Below are 25,023 nucleotides of genomic sequence, written 5' to 3' on the forward strand. Positions count from 1 at the left end.
ATAAAAAATATTTTAAAATATAATTGCTACAGCCCTCGGATACACCGCTACCAAACAGTGCAGCGAGCATGTCGGCCACCGACACCAGTACACGTTTCGTATAAATGGTTTAGACAGCTGTGATGGTGACGGGTAAAAGCAACTGGTGCAGAGGAAATAGGAGGTTTTCTTAAATGATATATACCAATCACCACAGATTCCATGAGTGGAGTTGATGGTTTCTGATCCAGGATAATAAAATCTAGTGGGGATCGGTGTTCCGTGCTAGAATACCGCGTGCTCATCTAGAATCTTCAATGGAGCTTTAAATTAAACTGGCTCCAGTACGATTCTATCGACTTGAAAGGTAAAAAAATAATAATAATAATAATAAGATAAAAACTGGATTTGATTTTAAAAATATTTTTAAGATAATATTTTTTTAAAAAATAAGATAATAATATATTAAATTAATCTAGATTAGATTAGGTTAACCAGTCAAAATTACAACATGGAATAAACGTTTAAGCAAAAATAAACGTTTGCAAAACCGAATGCCAACTTAATACTAGGATGGTTTTTCTAAGACCATGATAAACTTATAAAAAGGATATTGAAATAAATCATGAGATCTAATTCTCAATAATTATATATTTTTTTTTATTTTTTATTTAATAATATAATAGAAAAAATATACTAAAAAAATGAGCACCCACTAAATGTCGGTATGTTTTTCTAAGATCGCAACAATTCCTCCTAGGAAATGAATTAAGTGAATTTTGAATCATAACCCTAGAGTTTTATTCATCCTTTGCTGAAATAATATCTCGGGATTTGCAGTGATAATTTGGTATATCTGGAATACGACCATTAACTAAAATATATCCATGGTTAACTAATTAGGGGCTCGAGGAATAGTTGATGTCATACCTAATTGAAAAGGGATGTTATCCAAATGCATTTCAAGTAATTTTAGTAAAACCGGGCTTGTTGACCCTTAACTTTTGCGATGATACGAACGTATTTAAGCAATTGTCATTCTACAAGACCATAATGAAAACATAATTTTTATTATAGGAAGTAAATCAAAATTAATTATGAAATTTAATTTATAATAATTTTTTTAGAATAATTTTTAATAAAAATAAGAAAATGAAAAAAATGATAGTAGGCGAATCCTAAAAAAAATATTTAATAAAAAATAACTATAAAAAATAAGCTATCACTATTATACTTAAAAGGAGAAGAAAGAAAAACTCATTGAAGAATCATTGTCACTCCACCATAGACATCACCCATCACTGGAAAAGTTCACCAAGATGGTTCAAACTCCATTGCAAAAGAATACGCGACAACACCAAAGGAAGCAACACATGCCACTAGAGCTAAGACATGTAAAGCACGTCAAATAAAAACATCATGAAGTGAGCATTTCATACGTACATTCAATCAATTAATTCTATTTAATTCAAGAATATTTTTTTAAAAAAAATAAATTTAACAAAAAATAACAAATAAAAAGACTCAAGATAACTCAGTTAAATTAAAAAAATAAAACAAATGACATAGAAATCAGACAAAAAAAAAAAGCTCAATCTCCAATTAAACAAATATGAAAGATGTAATTGAAAAAACATTAGCTTACAAAAATGATAAAAAAAAAAAACCCCAGACAAACCTGGACAAATCTCCTAAAGCTGAGTTAATTTTCCAAACTTGAAACTCATGAAATCCTAGACAATAGTTCAATCAAGAAGCTTAAACCCAAACCAATTTTATTGAAGGATGAAATCGGGGGGAAATCAATTTAAAAAATCTTCCAAAGTAAAAATCTGATAGAAAAATAATGGAGGATTAAATCTAAAAAAAACTCAATTTTAAAAATTAGATAAATAGCAATTAAAAGAATATGGATAAATTTTGGGAAAAAAAATTGAATGAGGATGAAATTGAAAAACAAATTCTAGTTTTATAAATAATTTTATATTAAATAAATAGTACTCAAAATAACAAGGACTAAATAGAAAGGAAAGAAAAATTGAAGAGTTAATTTGAAGAATTGGAGGGTAGAGTTTAAAAATAGAGGAGGGAAGAGAAAAGAAGGGAAAAAATTGACGGTCAATGCCACCACGATGGTCCTTTGAGTACACGTTTCGCCAATTCATAAAGGAACTATTGAGATGAATCAGACATCGCTATGGAATCATGTTTTTGAACATTAAAATTAGCCATACGCGTTGTTTGAAGATCGCAGAGCAACTATCTCGTGTAATGTACACATCAACTATTTTTTTAAAATTATATATTAAAATGTTAAGTTGCTCCTAAGTAAACCCGATAATAACAATAAAAAAAACAATAATGCAATGATAAAAATGCTTTTTGACCCAATGTATCAAAATTTAAACTTTAAGGTACTGTGTTTTTGAAAGTGAAATAATGAAAACACCTCTTGTTGCAAATTAAAGGTTTTTTTTATTTGTTATAAAAATAAATAAGCTATTTTACTATGTATTTATATATATAATTAAAAAAAACCTATATAACCGCCTTATAATTTCTTATTTTTAAAAGAATTTAAGTTATTTTACTGTTCCAATAAAAACCAAAACATTCATCGATCAATGCTAAAATATCAAAACGGTACTAACGCTAAACAATTTTAAACTCAAGTATTAGCATGTGGGATTTATTTTTTTTATCTAATGGTTTGCGTACTGAAACAAAAATCACAACGATTGTGCATTTTCATGGGGTTATAAGAGAAAAAAAATAGAATAAATAATAAAATAAAATTTAGTAAAAGCACTTTTGAAAAAAATTGAAAATTTTTAATTTTTTTTACTTCAAATTAATATATTTTTAATATTTTTAAATCAGTTTTTGATATTAAAAATAATTTTTAAAAATAAAATAATTTTATTTTAATATATTTTTAAATAAAAAATAATTTAAAAAACAATCCCAATAATAATCACAACCATATATTACTTTTTAACTATTTTTTTTAGGTATGCTGACACGAAGATATATAATTACATTCATTACGTATATTACTTTCAGGTAAAAAGTCAAAAAGGGCTTTAACTGACTTTAGTACAAAGGCCAGGCCACCCTCTGCACATAATCAGGGCGTCTCTTGCCAGGAATTATGTATTAAAAAATTAAAGATAAAATTATATTTAATAATAATATATAAAATAAAATAATATTCAGCAGTGATATCTAAAATAAAATAATAATTTTTATATCTTATTTGTTTATAGTAAATAAAATATAAAAAAGTTTATTTTACTTTTAATATTTATTGTTATCAAATTTATATATTTTAAAAAATAATTAGATATTATTTTTTTACTTTAGTTTATATTAAGTGTTGAAATTAATAGTATTATAATAACTATAATTAAATCTATAATTGACTTGACTGGTTAATCCAGTACCTAGACTTGTCCAAGTTTAAGAAAAAAATAAAAAAAAGACGAACCCGACCTAACACGGTTAAAAACTTAAGTCAACCTAGTATAAAATATAGGTAAAAAAAACATTGACTTTAAAAAAAAACTTTGGTAAAAAACAAGATTGATTTGATAATTTTTAATTTTTTTAGATCCGTCGGGATAACCTTCTTGATCAGTGACCTAAACCTTGCATTAGGTTAACTCTTGAATCAGGTTTTAAAATTATAATAATAACAACAATTTTTATTCATATATTGACTTAGGTTAACTCATTCTGATCTTCTTAACTCATAACTTAAGCTTTGCTATGATTCATCACTAAATCAAGTTTTAAAACCTCTTATAATTTTTTATTTTTAAAAATATTTAAGTTATTTTACTATTTCAATAAAAACCAAAACATTCATCGATCACAGGTATTTTAAACTCAATTATTAGCATGTGGGTTTTTTTTTTATCTAATGGTTTGCATACTAAAACAAAAATCACAATGATTGTGCATTTTCATGGGTTTATAAGAGAAAAAAAAATTGAGAATAAATAATAAAATAAAATTTTGATAAAAACAGTTTTGAAAAAAAATAATTTTTTTATTTTAAATTAATATATTTTTGATATTTTTAAATATATTAATGTTAAAAATAATTTTTTAAAACAAAAATAATATTATTTTAATATATTTATAAATAAAAAATATTTTAAAAAATAACCATGATAACCTTCAACCACGTATTACTTTTTAACAAAGACTTTAACTGACTTTGGTACAAAGGCCAGGCCACCGCCTGCACATAATCAGGGCGTCTCTGGCGAGGAATTATGTTTTAAAATATTAAAGATAAAATTATATTTAATAATAATATATAAAATAAAATAATATTTACTAATAATGTCTAAAATAAAATAATAATTTTTATATCTTATTTATTATGATGAATAAAATATAAAAACATTTATTTTACCTTTAATATTTATTATTGTCAAATTTATATATTTTAAAAAATAATTAGATATTATTTTTTTTATTTTAGTTTATATTGAGTGTTGAACTTAATAATATTATAATAACTATAGTTAAAACTATGATTGACTTAACTGGTTAATTTAGGGACTAAACTTGTTCAAGATTAAGAAAAAAAATAGAAAAAGGACGAACTCGACCTAACACGGTTAAAAACTCAAGTCAACCTAGTATAAAATATAAGTAAAAAAAAACATTGACTTTTTTTTGAAAAAAACTTTGATAAAAAACAAGATTGATTTGATAGTTTTTAATTTTTTTGGGTCAGTCGGGCTAACCTTCTCGATTAATGACCTAAACCTTGCATTGGGTCAACTCCTGAATTATATTTTAAAAATATAATAATAACAACTTTTATCCATATATTGACTCAGGTTAACTCTTGCTGACCCTCTTAACCCATGACTTGGGCCTTGTCATGATTCACCACCGAGTCAAGTTTAAAAACCATGATAATAACAATTTTTATTCTTACATAGACTTAAGTCAACCTAAGTTGACTCTCATGATACAGGACCCAAGCCTTACCCAGGGTCAACCTCCGAGTCAGGTTTTAAAACTATGATAATAATCATTTTTATTTTTATATTAACTCGAGTCAATGCTCAACCTCACTTGTGACCCAGCCTTGTCTCGGGTCAACTTCTAAATCAAGTTTAAAACTATGATAACAACTAATTTTATTCTTATATTGACCCGTGACCCGAGCCCTTATCAGTGACCTGGCTTTGCCGCAGATCAACGTCTAAGTATGGCTTTAAAATATAACAATAACTATTTTTATCTTTACATGTTTTAATTGAACAATTTTAAAATTAAAAATCTTTTATCAGGTTATTTTAGTAATAAAAATTAATAAATGTTATTTCTAAAAACATATCTCATCTATATTTCTTGTTTTAAAAATACAGAAATCCACTCAAAAATTATATATATCTAGCACATTTATGTCTGAGTATCTTTATCTCTTTTTCTTCCAGGACAATAACCAAGCTACTTAAATGCACTGCAAAAAGGTGCTCCATGTGGGGAACAAGCTACGAATCTACCATGCAGAATGATCTATTGTTAGATGTGATGGCAATTGATAATCAATAAACCCACATTCAATGATCAAACGGTCATCAATTGCTGTGTTTTAAGATCACTATATATATTTTTGTAGTTTTGCTGGCCCATTTTATTATACTAAATGACAATGACAGTTTTCTGGTCAAAATAATAAAAGACAATTTCCATGGGAAGTAGGAATTGGCCCCCTCTATTAATTACTTACATTTTTTAAAAGGAGAAAATATTCTTTTTATTTTTTATAATATATGGAAAAAATAAATTAAAAAAGTTATAATTACAAGAAAAAAAAGTTAAAAAACATTTTATATACAAATTATTATGATATTAGTTGGAAACAACTCGATTTTTTAATTTTTTAAATGCCATAAAAAAGCGAAATATTTTAAAATAATGAACAAGAGCAATTCGGTTCTTTATGTATTAAAGGCATACATACAGTCTATATATTAATATTCTTGAAAGTAAAGATAATTAAACTTGTATTATTCTTGTTATGGCAGATGATTTTGTAGAGGCCCAGGCGCACCTGGGACGTCATGCATGCATGAGAGGACTTACTACACTCACAAGGTCAGACAAAAACCAGAACAATCACAAGAATCTAGGATTCAAAAGATGTCTGATAAAAGAAAAGGTGACCAAGCATATTAAGCTGGAGCTTGGCCTGCATCTGATCATATACACCTACCACAGGAAGCACAGGCCTAGGAAAGGCAATGCAAAACTGGCATGAGTAGCCCAGTACACAAAGGTAGATTCCCAAATGAGAGTGGCATTCGACTCATCTAGGTTTTCTATTTGGCAGTGATAAATATATAGCCCACAACTTTTTTCAGATCATATGGTATAGAGCAGGTTGCTAATCATCTAGATGGGGGGAATTAGGCATTTTCTCCTCTCGGGGGTCACACAGTATGCTTTTCCGGGCCTTCTCATACACCAGTCTCCTCCTATATGATAAGATCTCTTTGCGGTCTCTAAGTGAATTGGGAGGATGATATGAGATTTTCTACAATCTAGAACTGGGGATCATGAGAAGATAACTTGGTTAGCTATTAGCCTAAGCCCTAGATTCAGTTCAGAAAAATATACGCCTAATGGGAAATGAGTCTGGCAATTTCCCTAAGAAATCAACTGATTGACAAATAGGTTATCTGCATGAAGCGCGGCCTATAGCTGAATGGTTCGGGTGCTCAAGGCTAGAACAGCTTAAAAGAACCTAAAAGCACCATCTTTTCTAGCAACAGTTTCAATGATCCATCTGCAATTCTATTGATAATATCCTCCTGAATTTTCTTCTGGTTATGAACGATGAAATCTACACATTGAAAATCGTAATGCTTTAGCAGTTTTACTCCATCTAAGCAGACTACCCCTCTTGCTTTCCCAAACTTGAAAACTTTTAGCTTACCTCACTTCTGGTTTCGCCTTAATTTGACAAATTTATCATTAGCAAACAGGATGCTCTGTGAGATATGATCTTGAATACGGGTAGTCAGTTCAACAACAGTCAAGGAAGAAATACCGTTCGAGGCAATTCATCGGTGCGGCTAACTCTAGTAGGTAGGCAACCAAAATATGTGGATACGGATATTCATCGTGATCAAGCCAAAACGATAGTATTTTCTAAACCCATTATCTCTAGCATGGACCCTCTTTATGACAGGAAACCTGGATTCCAAAACGTTAGTTACCTCATCTTTATGATATTGCCGACGCTTGTACCAAGATGCTCCAGAGTCATTTTCTAAGCCCTCGCCATTGTCAGGAGCCCCTTGACTTAGGGCGGTGTCTTTGATATACTCTAGTGACTGTTTACTGTTTACTGTTTATGAGCCTTTTTTGCCCTTTATATTGTTGGATTTGATTTATCAATAACTGTCCGATAGATAATTTATTATATGAATTGCGGGCGGTTGCATCTAGAAAGATGCATGATAAGTTTTGGCAGGCGTTATTGTTATTGTTATTTTTAGAGTAGTTTGAGTAAAAAATTTATATATAATTCCTTAATTAATTTTATAAATTTTAAAATTAATAATTATATAAGTTTTTTTTTTAAGTATGGTTGGATTTGATTATGTTCTTATATGTGTGATTCTAGTGTTTTACCCGTTCTTTCCTCTTTTTTTTTTTGAAATTTATGTTGAAATATTTTTTGAAAATATATTATTCATAAAATTTTTAAAAAATCATAATTTTGAACCAACTAAATTATATTATTTCTCGGAAACTTTTTTTATTTAGACTAATTTACCAAATGACACTTCTCATGGAAAGATAACGCGCGTGTTTCACAGTTTATTGTATTGTGAATATAAAAAATCCATGTGTTTTTGCTTTGCTGGGAGATCAATCAAGAAGGCTGCTGCAGATTGATGATCTTAGCTGGTTTCATGATTTTAGGGATTATATTGTGACAGAAAAACACGAGGTTTTGCAGCTGAGATATTTAATAGCAATCACCATGGCTGGACATTGATGCCAAAAATCCCATGCGACCAGCCATTTTTTCGCGTTTTCTAAACCAGAATTCTGAGAGAGCCTAGCAAACGACGCTGTCTACTTCTTCTCCCCCTCTTTAGGTTTCAGTTTTGAAAACGACGCTGTTTTTCTTTCTGGGAGAGGCTAAAAGTTTCTTTCATTCCTTTTTTTTTTGAACTTTGCTTTTTTCTTCTTTTTTCCATTAAACTTTTTTTTAAAAAATTATCTTTGTTGATTTTACTTTTTAAATATTGAACTGGTTACTTTGTAATTTTTTTTTTAAAAATATTGTGGATTGCGACAGTGTTTTCCTACATAGTTTCTCTATTTTATTTTTTTATTTTTTCAAAATTATATTTGTCAATTTTTTTATATTGAGCCAATTGACAATTTAGTTTTATAATTTTTTTTAAAACATTGTTGATTGCTACAGTGTTTCTCCGCATGGTTTTTTTTGTTTTTTTATGATTTTCTCCAAAATTATCTTTTTTTATTTTATTTTTTAATATTGAGCTAATTAAAAATTACATTTACAATATGTGAGGAAAACACTGTAACTTTCCTCGCAAAGTACTGTGGATTGCTACAGTGTTTTTCTCATATATATATTTTTTTGTTTTGTTATGTTTTTCCTAAAATTATCTTTGTCAATTTTATTTTTTAAATATTAAGCTGGTTAAGAATTGCAATTACAAGTAAATATAAGTTTTTCTCACAAAACACTATGGATTGATACAGATTCTCCTCACATGGTTTTTTTCCAGTTTCTTTTGTGTTTTTTTTTGTAATATTTTTTTTCAAAATTATCTTTGTCGATTTTATTTTTTTAATATTGAGTTGGTTAAAATTTAACTTTATAATAAAACTTAATCATGTGGGGAAACCACTGTAGCTTTCCTCACAAAACATTATTGAAAATTACAATTACAAGTCATTACAAATAAGGTTAAATCATGTGGGGAAGCACTGTAGCTTTCATCACAAAACACTATGAATTGCTACAGTGTTTCCAACATGTTTTTTTTCTATTTTTTGTGTTTTTTTTAATATTTTTTTTTCTAAAATTGTCTCTGTCGATTTGATATTTTTAATATTGAGCTGATTAAGAATTTAGCTTTATAATTTTTTTCTTTAAAACACCATGAATTATTGTAGTGTTTTCCCATATTATTTTTTTTCCAAAATTATCTTTGTTCATTTTTTTTTTAATATGAAGTTAGTTAAGAATTATAATTACAATAAAACTAAATCATATTGGGAAAGCGTTGTAATTTTTCTCACAAAACACTATGGATTACAGTATTTCTCTAAATGGTTTTTTATTTTATTTTATTAGGGAAAACACTGTAGATTTCCACACAAAACATTGTCAATTGCTACAGCTTTTTTTCTCATGGGCTTTTTCTTTCCAAAATTATCTTTGTTGGTTTTTTTAAAATTAAATTGGTAGAGAATTTAGCTTTGTAATTTTTTTTTGCCTTTTATTAATAGAAATGCTAAATCATGTGACCAAATTACTGTATCTTTCCTTCCAAAACACTATGAATTGCTACAAATCATTTTGTTCAGTCTCTAAGTTTTGATCACCAACACAACTTTTTTTTCCCATCATGAAATATTGGCTCCATCATATCTTTAGTTTATATTACTTATCTAGTGCTGGTTCATAATTATAACACTATTAAATATATTTGTTTTATAAATCTTCAGTAGCGCACGGGCATGCATCTTGTAATAACCTAATACTCCTCCTTTTTATTTAAAAGAAAAAACACTAGTGTCCTTAGAATCTATTCTTTGTTTTTTTTTTAATTTGAAACTAAAATTTCCAATCAAAATTATGATATTAAATTCTATTTTTAAAATTTAAAATTGATTTTATAGGAAAAAAATAATAAATTGATTAGTTAAGTAAAAAATATTGAAATTATTTTAATAGTTTTAGATAGGCGAAGAATATTTTTTAAAAAAATCAATAAAAAAAAAAGAAAAGGAAAAGCTTATGTACCCCAACAACTCTTTATGAGCTTTTTGTTTGCCAATGTTCGATCGGGGCCTTATGTCGAATGTCACCTGCATTCCGGCAAACATCCGGTACGTTTCTGAGTGGTTTACCGGGAATTAGAGGTTTTCTCATCAGGCAGGTTGTCTTCTTATTCTTTTTCTTGGGCCCGAAGGACTCAGTTCCAATCCAGCCCATCAAGTGAGGGTGCTGTCAGCTAAAGGGGTGGCAGTAGGTGGGTGAGGGGACAACAAATTATAAAGGGTTTCGAGGAATCTTTTACTTTTATATATATATATATATATATATATATATATATATATATATATATATATATATATATATATGACTTCTCTGGAATACTCTTGATTTTCGCGTGAGAGAATGACGAGATCGAGATGGTTGATTTTGTTTGGTGATGTAGATTTTCGAATGCTCTACTTTATTTTATGTTTCTCCATTCTCTTTTGTTTTTGTTATTCCATTTTAAATTTTTATTTTATTTATTTTAATTTATCATCAATACCCATCTTATATATATTATAATAATCAGATTTAAAGATAATTTAACTGGTAAGACTTTCGATTTGTTTCTTGATGGTTATAAATTTAAGTCCTCTTAAAACCATTGAAGACTTATATGATTATTAACTTCAGGAGCCATAAGGTTAGTTGAGATGCGTGCAAATTAATCCGGACACCTACATTAATAAAAAAAAATATAATCTAAATAATTTTTCTCATTCAAAGTTAATACCCTTTTTATTATTAAAATATAATATAAATAATATAAATAAAGATAATTATATTAATTAACAACACTTCTTGGTCACATGAGTTATTTACATCACATATTTTCTCTCAATTTCAATTATGTGATGTAACTAGATTATTTGTTTGATTTGATATATTATTTTTTCTATGATAAGAAATGTTTCGATTTTGAAGTTATTCTCTATTTTATTAGATTGATTTGATTTTATTAATTAAAAAAAATTAGAATAGATTTAAATAAGAGAAAGAGGTGTGTATACACTTTGGTACTTGACATTTTATCTTTGGTCCCTAGTTTTTTAGAGTTTTTTTATTTAAATCCTAAAATTTATTATTTTGCGATTCACTCTTTGAAATTTTAGAATAGAGAGAAAATCATTGGAAAATAAAAATAAAATGATTACTTAATAGAATTTAAACAAGCAAATAACATATTATCTGCTTATACAAATAAGGTGTCATCTAATTTTTATTTTTAGCATTATGTTTAAATTATTATTAATTTTTTTCATATTTTTTTTAAATAATATTATAGGTTTTATAAAAATGTTAACAATCTTTTTTTTTCAATGAAAAAAAAACAAATGTTTATAAATTCCTTTTCTTTTATTAAATATATTTTTGGCATGATTTTATGACATTAATTAATTTTATTTTTGCCTTCAAACATATACAAAATATTGAGGTATTATTTTAATATTACTTTATGAAAACTTGGTTTTGAGATCATGATAGTTTTTTATTTAAAAAACAATGTTTTTTAATTAAAAAACATATTTTCTTTTAAAATAAATAAATGCAATAATAAAAAAATAAGGTTTAGATTGAAGAGATAAATTTTTTCAAATAATTAAAATTTTTAACAAACTTTTATTTCAATTACTGTTGCCTTTCATTTTAAAATTTTTGTGCTAATAAAAAACCAGGTCATTGTTTTTAAGAAAATATGATGCTATGTTTCATGATTTTTTCTAACCAATTTTTAATGTTAAGAATTAGTTTTTTTTTATATCAATTCCACTTATTTATTAGCTTGGGCATAATAAAATACAGAGTGAATTGTTTTGAATCCATATTCTTGTGCAAATTGCTTCATATCTTCCTACTTTTGGTTGGTGGTGATAGTTTCTAAAAGTTTAAATTTGTGGATGATATGTTTTTTTTAATGAATTTGATTAATGTTTCTTGATTGATTGATCATTAAGGAAAAGCTTGACTCATTTGGTGAAGTAGTATGTTGCTACTAGGATGAACATGGTTTGACATTACATGTAGTTCAATAAAAGAAAAATGTTGGATTGGATCACACTTTGGACATTTTTGGCATCTTTATGCATAACTAATAGAATTCTATGTTATGAAAATATTGGTTGTTGAATAATCTTAGAGGGAGAAACTTTAATATATATATATGCAAATGTTACTATTATTGTTAACTCAATAATGGAATTGCAGATGTATTATATTGGTGATATATTATATTTATCGATAGATAAAAAAAAATATCAATGACATTGCATATGACTTTCTCTGTTGATAATATGTTAAATTGACCGACGGAGATATCAACAAAATGAAGGGGATAAATTAATTTTTTGGCATACTTTATCCTTCTATAAATTTATTAGTATATTTATTACTTACATGCTCATTGACAAATCATAAATTATCGATGAAGTTTTTTTCGACGAATCGTAAACTTGTCGATAATATACATATCGATGAACTGTGAATGTAAATATCAACAATGTTAAAATTTATGTCTGTAAAATTATTAAATTTAACTGTGGTTTTTCTATAAATATTCTACTATTTAACTATATATTTAGTCCAGGTTTTTATCATTCCGCCAAATTTAGCTAAATATATTAAAATATTTTTTACAAGGTTTTTATCTATCTCCATTTCGGATATGCATGAAATAATAATTAAAAAAAATAAAAGAAAAGGTAATTGAGGCCTTGCCAACCACTAGATCTTATTGTGGGTCCAAAAGCCATGCCATGCCATCAAACCTACGTTCTGGCAAGGGAAAGAGAAGCAGTAGACATCACTTCTCCAAAAAGAAGAAAAATATACAGTTGGGTCCCGCTGCCTGCGTGGAAATCACCTTCGCATAAGAGAGAATTACTACAAGAATCACTTACCCGAGCCTCATGGCTTCAACAACTGAGTGAGAGGCAGCCTTGATTGTTACTCCTACTACTCATCACAAGTATTAATGCAATACTTGGCCTTCAGGATCCCCTCCTCTACACAACAACCACTCCACGCTCACTGAGACTACGACACGCGCGCGCGCACATATACACGGGCACTCATTGTTATATATATATATACATACACTGGATGGTTCAGACACGGCCTGATCTGTGTCCCGTGTTTCTCCTCATCCCTGTCACTCAGCGCCCCATTTTGTTTTTAGTTTCTGCTAATATTGTGATCACTAGTTAGTACAGCAGTAGTGGTATTATCAGTAGCCAATACGAGTAGCGGTAGTGGTGGTGGATATGAATAGTGGTGGTGCAGCAGGGGTGACATCTGGGGGGATGGGGACAGGAGTGATGACCATGAGGTCGCCATTTACAGTATCGCAATGGCAAGAACTGGAACATCAAGCTTTGATCTATAAGTACATGGTGGCAGGTCTGCCTATTCCTCCTGATCTTGTGCTCCCTATTCAGAGGAGCTTTGAGTCCATTTCTCATAGATTCTTCCACCATCCCGCCAGTAAGCCAGCTCTAAATATTCCTTCACACATATACATTTATGTGTATACTGTAGCTTCCATTTCTTGTCTACTGATTTAGAGTCTTCATTGGGTTTCTTCTCGATTTGATTAGGGGATCGTGTCGAGTATAGAGCGCCCTTTCCCTTGTCCTTCTGCTTCTTCTTGTTTAAACACTGAAACTTTGCTTTCAACTGTATACGTTTTCTTGTTATGGATAAGTAATTTCAAGCTTACACATGTTATGTTGTTTTCTTGATTATCATGGAGAAGTATTTCCCTTTATTGTTATTATTACTACTAAGTGCTATGTTGATATATATCTGGTAGATTTGGATTTCAAATGCTGGCTATTCTTTTTAATTGATTTTAAATCTGTTGGAACATCCTTTTTTTATTTCATTTTGATCACAGTCGAGGTTTGTGGGCTACTAATTATTTGGTCAATATATCAGCTTTCAAGGGCAAAAGATTTGACATTTTTCCACTTCTTCAGAATTTCTTGAAGAGATAAAATTGTAATGTCAATCATCTAATTGGTTTTGTGTGTTGTGTCGATGCAACCTTTTCTTGCCATGACCGTTGCTTTCTCCAAGGATTTGATTCTCTCTTTCATACTTCTTTAGTCATGTGATATGGTGATTAAGAGATGCCATATCACTTATTTTATAACAAAGTCTGACACTGCTGATTGTAAAGGCTGTACCGTTCTTAATATAATGAATTATCATGTTCTCAATGCTGTGTATATTATATTAGTTGTGGCATAGTGTGTATCTCTTGCTTGTCTTGTTGTTGGTATGAAATTGTTTGTGATAACATTTTCAGCATGATTTTGCAGTGGGCTATTGCACTTTCTATGGGAAGAAGGTGGATCCGGAGCCAGGTCGATGCAGGAGGACCGACGGCAAGAAGTGGAGGTGCTCCAAAGATGCATACCCGGGCTCCAAGTACTGTGAGCGCCACATGCACCGTGGCCGCAACCGTTCAAGAAAGCCTGTGGAATCACAAACCATGACACAGTCATCGTCCACTGTGACATCACTGACTGTAACAGGAAGCAGCAGTGGAACAGGGAGCTTCCAGAACCTTCCACTGCACACATATGGTAATCCCCAGGGCACTGGTTCTGGACCTAACCAATCCCATTATCATATGAACTGCATTCCCCGTGGAATCCCAACTAAAGATTGCAGGTATCATCGACTTTTTATTTACTGGTTGTGTGCTTATTCCAAGTGATTTGCTAAGCTTATTCCAAGTTATATGGTATTTAAAAAAGGGAAAATAATTTAATCCAGATACGTTCTTCACTGTATAGATTTTGGTAATTATGCCTAGCACATTTCATTCCTTTTTCCCTACTCGTGGGCTGTGGTGATGCGAGTAGTGGAGATGTCGAGAAAACCTTTCATGTTTCAGTTGGGCTCTGTTGTCTAATAGGATGGAGAAGAAGTACAGAATGACATTTATTTTTGTTTGTCAGGCTTCCTCCTACTTTGATTTGGTTCTATGTCCATGAAAACTAATCCAACAACTCTGACAGCCATTAGAAATTGTCTTCAGTAAGTAATTGGCTGTAAATTTAATTCACTCTCTGGTTGAAAAGATTATAGAGAGACAAAAAAGTTTACAGCTTTTTTATGGTCAGGGATTGCCTGAGATTCCCAGAGGAGAAAGAGTTGTCTGGTTCTACCCAAATTTTGGTGGTTCTGAAGATAGTTACACGGCTCAGGCTTTATTTATGGGTTTTTATTTTATTTTTAATTTTGAAATGTTCATGTCTCTCTGCTTGGTGATTAAAGCTTGCAGTACAATTCATGTGTGTGTATGCAATAAGTGCGGATTTCTTATTAGATGCTTCATGTTGCTTTTTTGTGTTCAGACAAGTTTCCCTGTGAAATTAGGGGCCCATTGATAAATTGTATGGAAGACCTGTGATCTAGGTAGTGTATGTGCAGCACAAACTTTTCATTTTAGCCACTCGCAGACTTCTGGGCCCTGGTGTCTGTGAGAATAGCTGTCAAAATGTGCTCTTTGCTTTGGGTCTGCTTTCTTCTGTTAAGTTTATGGGGGGAATTCTGACAAGCACTTCAATATCTGTTTGGAAATTCGGTTAAAACTGTATTTTTTAAAAATTTAATTTATTTTTATTTAAAATTATTTTTTTATGTTTTTGAATCGTTTTAATGTATTAATATGAAAAATAATTTTTTTTTTAAAATAACATTATTTTGATTTATTTCCAAGCAAAAAACATTTTGAAAAGTAAAAACTACCCTAACACTCCTTAAATTGTGTTTTTATTTTTGGATTCGAGGAAACCCACCTGAACCCCTAAATTGTCTTGAGCATGCAAACTTGGCAGTGGCGGAGCCACATAGGGCAAGAGGGGGCAATTGCCCCCCTCCCCCTTTCCAAAATCAGATCCAATTCCTTTTTCTTTTTTGTTTTTAATATAGAGTTTTGGGCCATGAATTCTATACATAGAGAGGTATAGAATGAGGCGGCTGATGGGTCTGAGAAAAGAGTACTCGGCTTGCCCAGCAGTTATATTTTTTATACTTGTGCTGTTAGAAACTTTACTTGTATAGGGTGTGGTTGTCATTACTTTTTAAAGTGTTTTTTATGCTGAAATGCATTAAAATATTTTTTTTATTTTTTAAAAATTATTTTTGAGATCAGCGCATTAAAACGATTCAGAACATACCAAAAAAATTAATTTTTAACAAAAAAATAATTTTAAATTTTGAAGGAACGCGGTTTGCACCGCGTTCCCAAACGCTCACTTCATCTCTTCCTGATAGGTCAACCAGATATGGAAGCTCCAAAAATACTGGGTCTACATCTCCAAAAATTAGTTATTGAAAATGTTAAGATTTATAATAATTTATGGGTTTGTTGAATTAATATGTGTATGAGTAATATTATATGCTAATGGATATGAATTGAAATGAGTTTTGATGAATTGATAAGTATTTTGTTATGAATTTTATATGAAAAATGATGATAATAAATTTACTAATGATTAAAAATGAAGTACAATACAACTAAAAAAATTAGGGACATAATAGATAAATTACAAAAAAAAACATTTAATATTTATATTTAATCCACTTGTACAAAATAACAAGTCAGTAAAAACAACATCAATTTGTAACAATCCTTTTAAGCTATAATTTTAGATATTATGTACCATATGTCAGCATAGAATTGTTGCCAATAACTTTCCTAGTCCTTAGAAGATTTAGAAATAGATAAATGAAAGTTTGTTGTATATATTGAGAAATATATTTTTAATGAAATTAAAAATAAAATTATTATGAAGTAGTTTTAAAATATAAAATCTCGAAGAAAATAATTATAACATAAGTTTTTTTTATTTTAAAAGTATTCTTAAATTAATTTTACTTAAGATGAGTTGATACATGTATTTCAAATTAATTTCTATATATAACATATGTATGTATAGCATATAATATCAAATATTTGTTAATAATTTGTCTCCTTATTTAAAAAATTCTGGCTCCGCCACTGAAAGTTGGTATCTCATTGAGTTTCCGTTGAAAGGGTAAAAGATAGGAGGGTGTGTTTTGGGGTTCTGCAGAAATTTATGTTAAAATGATTAGCTGCTGCCTGGGATCTCCTCTGATAAAAAGTGGGGTGACATCCTTACAGTTTTATCCTGGACATGCATTCTTAAAGACACCTGTGCATGTACTCTCTTTACTATCTGCCAACAACATGTTGCCCTCCTTGTGATAAGCTAGTTCCGTGTCTAGGTGTTGTCTCCTTTTGCTCCCTGTGACTCTTATTTTCTTCTTGTTCCGAAAGACTTTTCATTTTAAATTAAAAATAAATAAAATAAACTATGAGCATGCCTGACATTATAGTGTCATGAACTCTTACCACGCTGCTATTCCTACTTTGATCCCAAGATTCGCTTAGTTTCTACTTCCTGCTGTTATCCTGCTAATCTGTATCCCTTTCTGGACCATATCATGGTTTTGTTTCTTTAACTTTGTTGATGCTGATGCTTTTTTTCTCCCCCTTCAAATGGAATGAGCTTCTGTTCTATTGTGTCCATGGAACAATTATTGAATGGCACAAACCATTTTCTTTTTGTTCGTGGATTCATTAACTCTCTTGGAAGCTGATTCCTGACATAGGTAAATCATGTTCATTAAGGTATATGGAGAAACAGGACCACAATTGGAAATCTAATATTATCCGAACACAAAAGAATAGGATTTTTTTATGAGATGTCGCATGTGTTTTCGCCAGGCCAATGTTTTCAAGGTTCCATAAATGATTGACACCCCATCTGCCAGCATTGCTGACTCTCCTCGTGATTTAGTTCTTGTCAGGAAATTGTTTTCTAGGTTATAGTAAAAGATGATTTCTATCAAGGTTCTAATATTAATGCTAAAATAGGTATCTTCAAGGACTGAAGACTGAGGGTGGCGAGCATAGCTTCTTGTCTGAACCTTCAGGATGCAACAGGGGTCCCCAGAAGGACTCACAGCTAGACAATGCCTGGTCTTTGATGCAATCCAGAGCCTCATCATTCCCCACAGAGAAATCGACTGACGACTGGACGTTGAAGAATGATTATCCCCAGCATTCATTTTTCAGTAGTGATTTCACCACCGGACAACCCGTGAAACACGAAGGGCAGTCTCTTCGACCCTTCTTTGACGAGTGGCCTGAGAACCAGGACACGTGGTCTGGCCTCAAAGATAATAGATCCAACTCCACCTCATTCTCTACAACGAAGCTGTCGATGTCCATTCCCATTGCCTCATCTGGCTTCTCCACAAGTTCTCGTTCTCCACAAGGTGGGTTTTTTCTTTTAAGATAATCGTGTATGTTTCTATGTGATGTCCATCTTTATGTGACTCCAGACTTGGATATTTTGCTGCAGAAAACTGAGAGCACAGAATGAGAATTTACAAAGCACGATCAAAGGTGATCCTCAACCAAAGATTGGCGTGTTAACTTGAAAACTCCTAATTCCCCGGGTTTCAAATCAAATGCAGGAGAGTTATTTTGATGAGACCGAGATCAAAATAAAAATAAAAAAAATAAAAATTAGACTTGTGAATTCAAAGACAACCTAAATTATTAGGTTTTTTGTTCTTTCACATTTTTTTTTTTGTAATTTCCAGAGATATGAGGGATTTTTGTGTTTTTTTTGTTGGATAATTAATTTTTTATTAAAAAAAATTGTTGATGCATCCTCATTATATATTAGCGAGTGAGTGACATCCATCTTATTTGTGCGGTGCGTGAGACACCACGTGGTGGTCGAACCTGCCTTTTTGTCATCTTTAGAAGCGTCATCGTGTCCTTTTTCTCTTAATGTGGTGCGTGATGGCGGATGATGAGTGGCTTATCATTGATGGTTTTTTTTTTCCTTATTTTTTATCTCTCCAACCTGAAAAAGCGCGCAATTGTCCTCTTTGTTTTTTGGTTTTTCAATTTCAATCCTTATTTTTTTGATTTTTGATTTTTTTTTAATTCTTTCTATAAAAGTTTTGTTTGTTTTCAATTTAGTCTTTCAATTATAATTTGTCATATATTATATTTTATATTTTTTGTCTTTATTTTTTTTATTTCTAATTTTTTTCTTAGATTTTTTGTTAAAGTTTTATTGATTTTCAATTTCATTATTCATTCAAAGTATATGTTGTTTTATTTTTTCTGATTTGGCCCTCATTCTTTTAATCTTTTTTTTTGTTAAAGTTATTTTTCTTTTCGATTTAAGCCTCCAATTGAACATTTTTTGTTGCTTTCTAATTTTTTTTATTTTATTTTTCACTCTCATTCTTTTAATTATAATTTTTTATTTTAGATTCTTTTGTATAATTAATTTTTTTCCTGATTTTATCATTTTGTATTTGATTTGATGAGAATTGAGTTTTATGATTTTTCGTTTTTAGTGCTTTATATGCAATGACTTTAAATTTTTTAATTTATACTTCAAATTTTTTTATGTAAAAAACATCAAAACAACCTACATACTTGTTTATTTGTTTTTTAGAAAAAACTTTTATGACCCGTGATGGAGGGTATGTTAAATAGCTAGTAATATAATATAACGAGAGAGGGCTATCTTTATTCTCCAATACAAGATCCAACCATCGTCTTGATTGCACGTGTGTGGTGTCGTAATTATTGTCCTCTCGGATGTGGGTGAAAAAAACAAGGAATTCTTGTTCTTTATCAGTTAAAAATGATTTGAAGTCATTACCTAGTATTTTGATTACTAGAAATCCTAACTGGTTTTTAGAGTTTAGATAAGAGGACTAGATATGTATAGAAAGAATAATATTACCCTTAGTACATTTTATCTAAGGTAAGTTGCATTATTTATTTGTTTGATTACTAAGATATTGTTATGTTTTTATAATCGTCTATCTATTAGTCAAAGTATGTCCATCACTCTATTCTAGTAGAGTGAATCATGCCTTTATAGATCGCGCCTAGCCATTCTAAAGCCCAAACATAATTTTTTGTGTTTTGTTTTTTAATATTCAAGAATACATCTTACTTATAAGTTCATAATCAATAGTTAATAAAATATACAAGTTGATTTTTTTTTTGAAATGTAGGCTAAGTTTTTATCGATTTAATAAACTTGTTATTAAATTCAAAAATATATGCAAAGATATATAAAAACCATTTTTCTTGAATTTTGATATTTTTTAAAAATGCTAAATCTTTCCAAGTATTTTTATTTGTTTTATGCAAATATGATTTTTATTTGAGAGACTAGGTCAAATGAAATTGAAATGTTTAAATGTATTTTTTTTAAAAAAACTTATTATGGTTTTTTGTGGAAAGAAATCGGTTTATTTGATATTGGATAGCGCCTCACATGTAGGTCACAATTTTAAATAATAAATAATAAAGAGCAAAATATGAGAACCATAAAAACTTTATTGCAAATAGATCTTTTAAAGCCATAAAATTTTATTAATTAAAAAAAGAACTATGTTTGGCAAACACTAAAATAAAAAGAAACATCGCTGGAAAATCAGTAGAATGTGTTTGCCAAACACTCCCTTAGTTAAAAATCATAGACTTAAAATTTTTCTTAAAACCATAGTTGACAAACATACTTTAAGAATATAAAAAAAATAATTTTATTTTGAAAATTTCTGACCAAACAAATATGCCTTTAACACTGATGGACTTAGCCCAGTCATGTGGGCTGGACTTTCCATTCCAAGCCCAAAAGGCCCAAAAACATGACACACACACACACAGTTATTAAACTTGGACCGGCTTGACCCAGTAGCTGGATTGGTCCGAATTAAACAAAAGACCAGACAATGCAAAAACCCGGTCGACCCGGGCAAACCCGGGCGAGATCACCCCCCACCACACACACACACACACACACACACACACACACACACACACACACACACACACACATATATTTGAAGGGGGCTGTTGATGATAGGTGTTAGTGTAAAAGATGGCTTTGTGCGAGTGGTGTTGATGGTGGAACTGAGATGGAGAGAAACCATAAGTATGGGATGAGGAGGAATGGGCATTTATTGTTTGACCGAAAATGAAAAGGCTAGACGAATTGATTGTCCTCTTCGTGTGTGAAGACAATAGTGAAATAAATGAGAGAGAACTCTCTGTTTTTTGTTATGTGAATGGGAGATTTGATGGAGGTAAATGGAAAAAATGTGGAAGGTCACTTTGTGTTTGGAACTGCCTTCTCTTTTCAAAAAATTATTCATCTAACAACCCATCTGAAGATGTCTATTATTTTCAAATAAAAAAAACCATTAAGAAATGGATGTATTATTATGATAAGTACAATTATTCACGGTATATCCATCACCAAAGTTTTAATCTGTTTTATGGATTTTAAGTTTGGATGTTGTAACATGATATTTATGATGTTAAATTATTTATTTTTAGAGTAATTGATTATTTTATTATTCTTATCTTTAATATTTTTAAATTATGTTAAATGTTTGTTTATTTGAAGAAAAATGTACATTTTAATCTATTGATGCTAATTAATTATGTTAGTATATATGTTAATGTGATATTTTCTTGTTAATTATGCTAGCATATATGTTAATGTGATAATTTATGTCAAAACAACTATATTAATGTGTTTCTTGATTCTTGATCCGGATTAACCCGAGTTGATCCACTAAACCCATGACCCGATCATTTTACCAGGTCAATTACCGGGTTGAGTTTTATAACTATGCGCGCGCGCGCACACACATATATAAAGATCAAAAGAAATTTTCATTTTGAATCTCGCCAAGAATACAAAGAATAAGTGAAGAATTCAGAAATCAAATTGTAAATTTCAACCAAGTTTTGTCAAATAAAACACACAAAAACATGGAGAATGGAATATTGCAGCATAATGATGCATTAGATAAGAAAAACAAATCAAGAATGGCTTGTAATCAAACCCAACAACCAAGAACATAAACCTTGACATTCAAACTTTCAAGGATTGATTGGTCCAAAATAAGTAATTAATGGATAAAAAAAAAGGCAGAGAACAATAACATACAAGTTAAAGCTTCAATCTAAGCACATCAAAAAGGTTATAAAATCAAACTATGAGAAATCAGAAAAAGCTCAAGAACATTCAAAGGGAAAGAACCTAAAAATTCCATAGAAACCCAAAAACAACTCAGAAAGGGCTTAAACTTATAAACTGACTAAAACCACAAAAGCTTATGCTATCAAACTTACTTCGAACATGTTTATGTTAACCTGCTAAAACATTCAAACTAAAAGAAAATAGGTAAAAGAAACAAACCACAAATTCATCCATTTTATCAACAAAAAATCAGAAATACATTCTAAGATCCTTTAACAATATTACATAAGTTTTAACATTTATTTTTCATCATCTTTAACATGTATAAAAGTTTGAATAAACCCAATATCACGTCAAAGAACAAATTAAGATTATAGTCTTAGCAAATCAAACATCCATTATTTAAATCAAAACAAATCCAAATAATCAATTCGGACTTCAAAGTATCAAAACTAATAATGAAACATGTTATCATCATTACATTAATAATCTCAAATCATCAAACCATGCATTTAATACCATCTTGAACATATATTCCAAAACATGCATATTAGTTCAAAACATGATTAGATACATTTAAACATAAATATTATCCATTAAACTATAACTAATCATAATATATACACAATAAATATTCAAACAAGAACTTGAAAACAATTAAAAGGGAGGGGGTATGCTCATTAAGCTATACCCCCTTATCAAAGGTGGATACATACCTTTTAAACTCATTGTTGTTTTCTTCATTATTGATTCCTTTATTGAAGCTTATTGCCTCTTATCTCCTCGTTTTCAAATTCTAATCTTTAGCTTAAATGCCCCCCCTTTTTTTTCTCTTCCCAACTTTACACACAATATTGTTTCAATTTTGCTCTCAAACCTTAATAATTTTCTTTATTTTTTAATGTAATTTTATTTTGTGTTTCTCCACTTTATTTTTCTCTCTAAAATGGATTTGCTCCTTTTATTCTTAAGAGCACTTGCTTTTTATAAGCAAACCAAAACATGAAGTTACAAAACCATAACAGTTTCACCAAGAGGTTTATGGAAGATTGTTATTCTATCTCCTGAAATCTTCCTCTCCAAAATTGATGGTGCCTAGTTTTCCTTTTGTCTTTTTAAAAGCATGAAAAAACAGCCTTTAAGTCTTTTCTTTCATGGTGAATTTGTTCTTTAGTCATAGCTGATTGGGTTGGGTACTTTGTCAAGATTATTCTAAAGATTGAGACATAAACATACCATTGATAGACCTACATCATATAGAGGGTATGTGGATCTACCATTGGGAACAAACCATACTTTATATAAAAGTCTATAACTCTATATTCATTGATCGGAAGGTGGCTCTCGATTAGCTTGAATATGACAATGCAGGAGTGGTTGATTGGGGACAAGAAGTTATTAAGCTCATTAAGCCAAATAAGGTATAAACATTTGATGAGGATAGCTGATCCTTGTAGAGGAACTTTTTCTTAGTTGATTGATGTTGATTAGAGCCTCTGAAATCATCGGGGATGCCATGTTCATTCGTCTAAAAATGGCATCTCAATCAACCTTTCGGTTGAAGAGGAAGACATAATGACTAAACGACGTGTCATTCATTTCTTCATTAAAGTATAAGTGACATGTCGTTCGTCTGAACACTAAAAAATAGGGTTTTTAAAAAGGATTTTAGGAAATTTCAATTTAGTCCATGTTTTTCCAATTTCAACATATGCACCTTTAATTGATCCAAAAACTTTTTAATTTCTGCAATTATATCCCTAGAAATATTGATTGAGATCCTTTTATTCTCGCACCTTTAACAAATTAGTCTATGGTTTATAGATTATATAATTTGACCCCTATTTCTCATTAAACTTTCAATTTGTTTTAATCTGACCCCTGATTTAATCAATTTCAGTCCTTGGATGTGCACGCCTCTTTCATATTAGTCTTTGGTTTTATAATTCTTCAATTTGGTCCGTAATCAACCTTGAAACTTTAAATTTCTTTTAATTAAGCCCTTGATTGAGTCAATTAGGCCCTTCAAAGTTTCAATTGAGTCCCTTTTCTTTAAATTATTATAGATTAACCCAAATTAGAACTCCAAACTTAAATTTTCTTTAATTAAGTCCATGATTGAACCCATAAAACCCTTTAGAAATTTAATTAAGTTCTTAGACTTAATTAATTCTTTTGATTTTTGCCAAATTGATTTTTAAACTTAATTTTTGCTTCAACTAAATCCTTAATTAAGTTAATTAAACCCACTAGAAGTTTAATTAAGTCCTTAAACTTAATTAATTCTTTTGATTTTTGTCAAATTTATTTTTAAACTTAATTTTTGCTTCAATTAAATCTTTAATTAAGTTAATTAAACCCACTAGAAGTTTAATTAAGTCCTTAAACTTAATTAATTCTTCTAATTTTAGTCAATTCAGATTTCAACCTTAAACTTTGTTTCAAATTAAGTCTTTCTTTAACTCATCTTGTCAAATTATTAGAATCTGACTATTCTTTGAACATTTTGACTTGTTGTAGCCCAATGACTTATCTCTTCATGTCCTGGAAATATTTTTGAATTTTAGATTTTTTATTTTTTTTGATTTTTTAAATAAAAAAGAGGAATATATATTTTTTATAAAAGAATTTTAGGGGGTCCAAAATTAGATTATAACACTCTCAATATATAAATAAAGAAAAAAACAACATATATGATTTAATTTTTTATTTTACTCTTGCACATTTTATAGAGGATAACAATTTGACATAAATACACACACACAATTATTTTTAAAAGTATAAATAATTTATCTAAGATATCCATAATCACTAGCGCAATAAAAAATATATTTTTCAAGGTGGCAGAGTGATTGATATAAAACCTTTAAATGTTAATAACAATTGTTTTTTAACAGAGAGTGG

General features: G+C 29.6%; 1 protein-coding gene across 1 annotated transcript; it reads left to right on the plus strand.

Annotated features, from left to right (window-relative positions):
• Positions 1–12,988: 12,988 nt before the first annotated feature.
• Positions 12,989–18,766, plus strand: LOC133668297 (growth-regulating factor 4-like). The gene is made up of 4 exons (XM_062088073.1): positions 12,989–13,525; positions 14,365–14,719; positions 17,958–18,361; positions 18,448–18,766. Exons 1-4 carry the CDS (start codon positions 13,306–13,308, stop codon positions 18,453–18,455), a joined length of 987 nt encoding a protein of 328 aa, XP_061944057.1. The 5' UTR covers positions 12,989–13,305; the 3' UTR covers positions 18,456–18,766.
• Positions 18,767–25,023: the final 6,257 nt, after the last annotated feature.

The sequence above is a fragment of the Populus nigra genome, chromosome 11 (assembly GCF_951802175.1).
Source record: "Populus nigra chromosome 11, ddPopNigr1.1, whole genome shotgun sequence".
NCBI classification, from domain to species: Eukaryota; Viridiplantae; Streptophyta; class Magnoliopsida; order Malpighiales; family Salicaceae; genus Populus; species Populus nigra.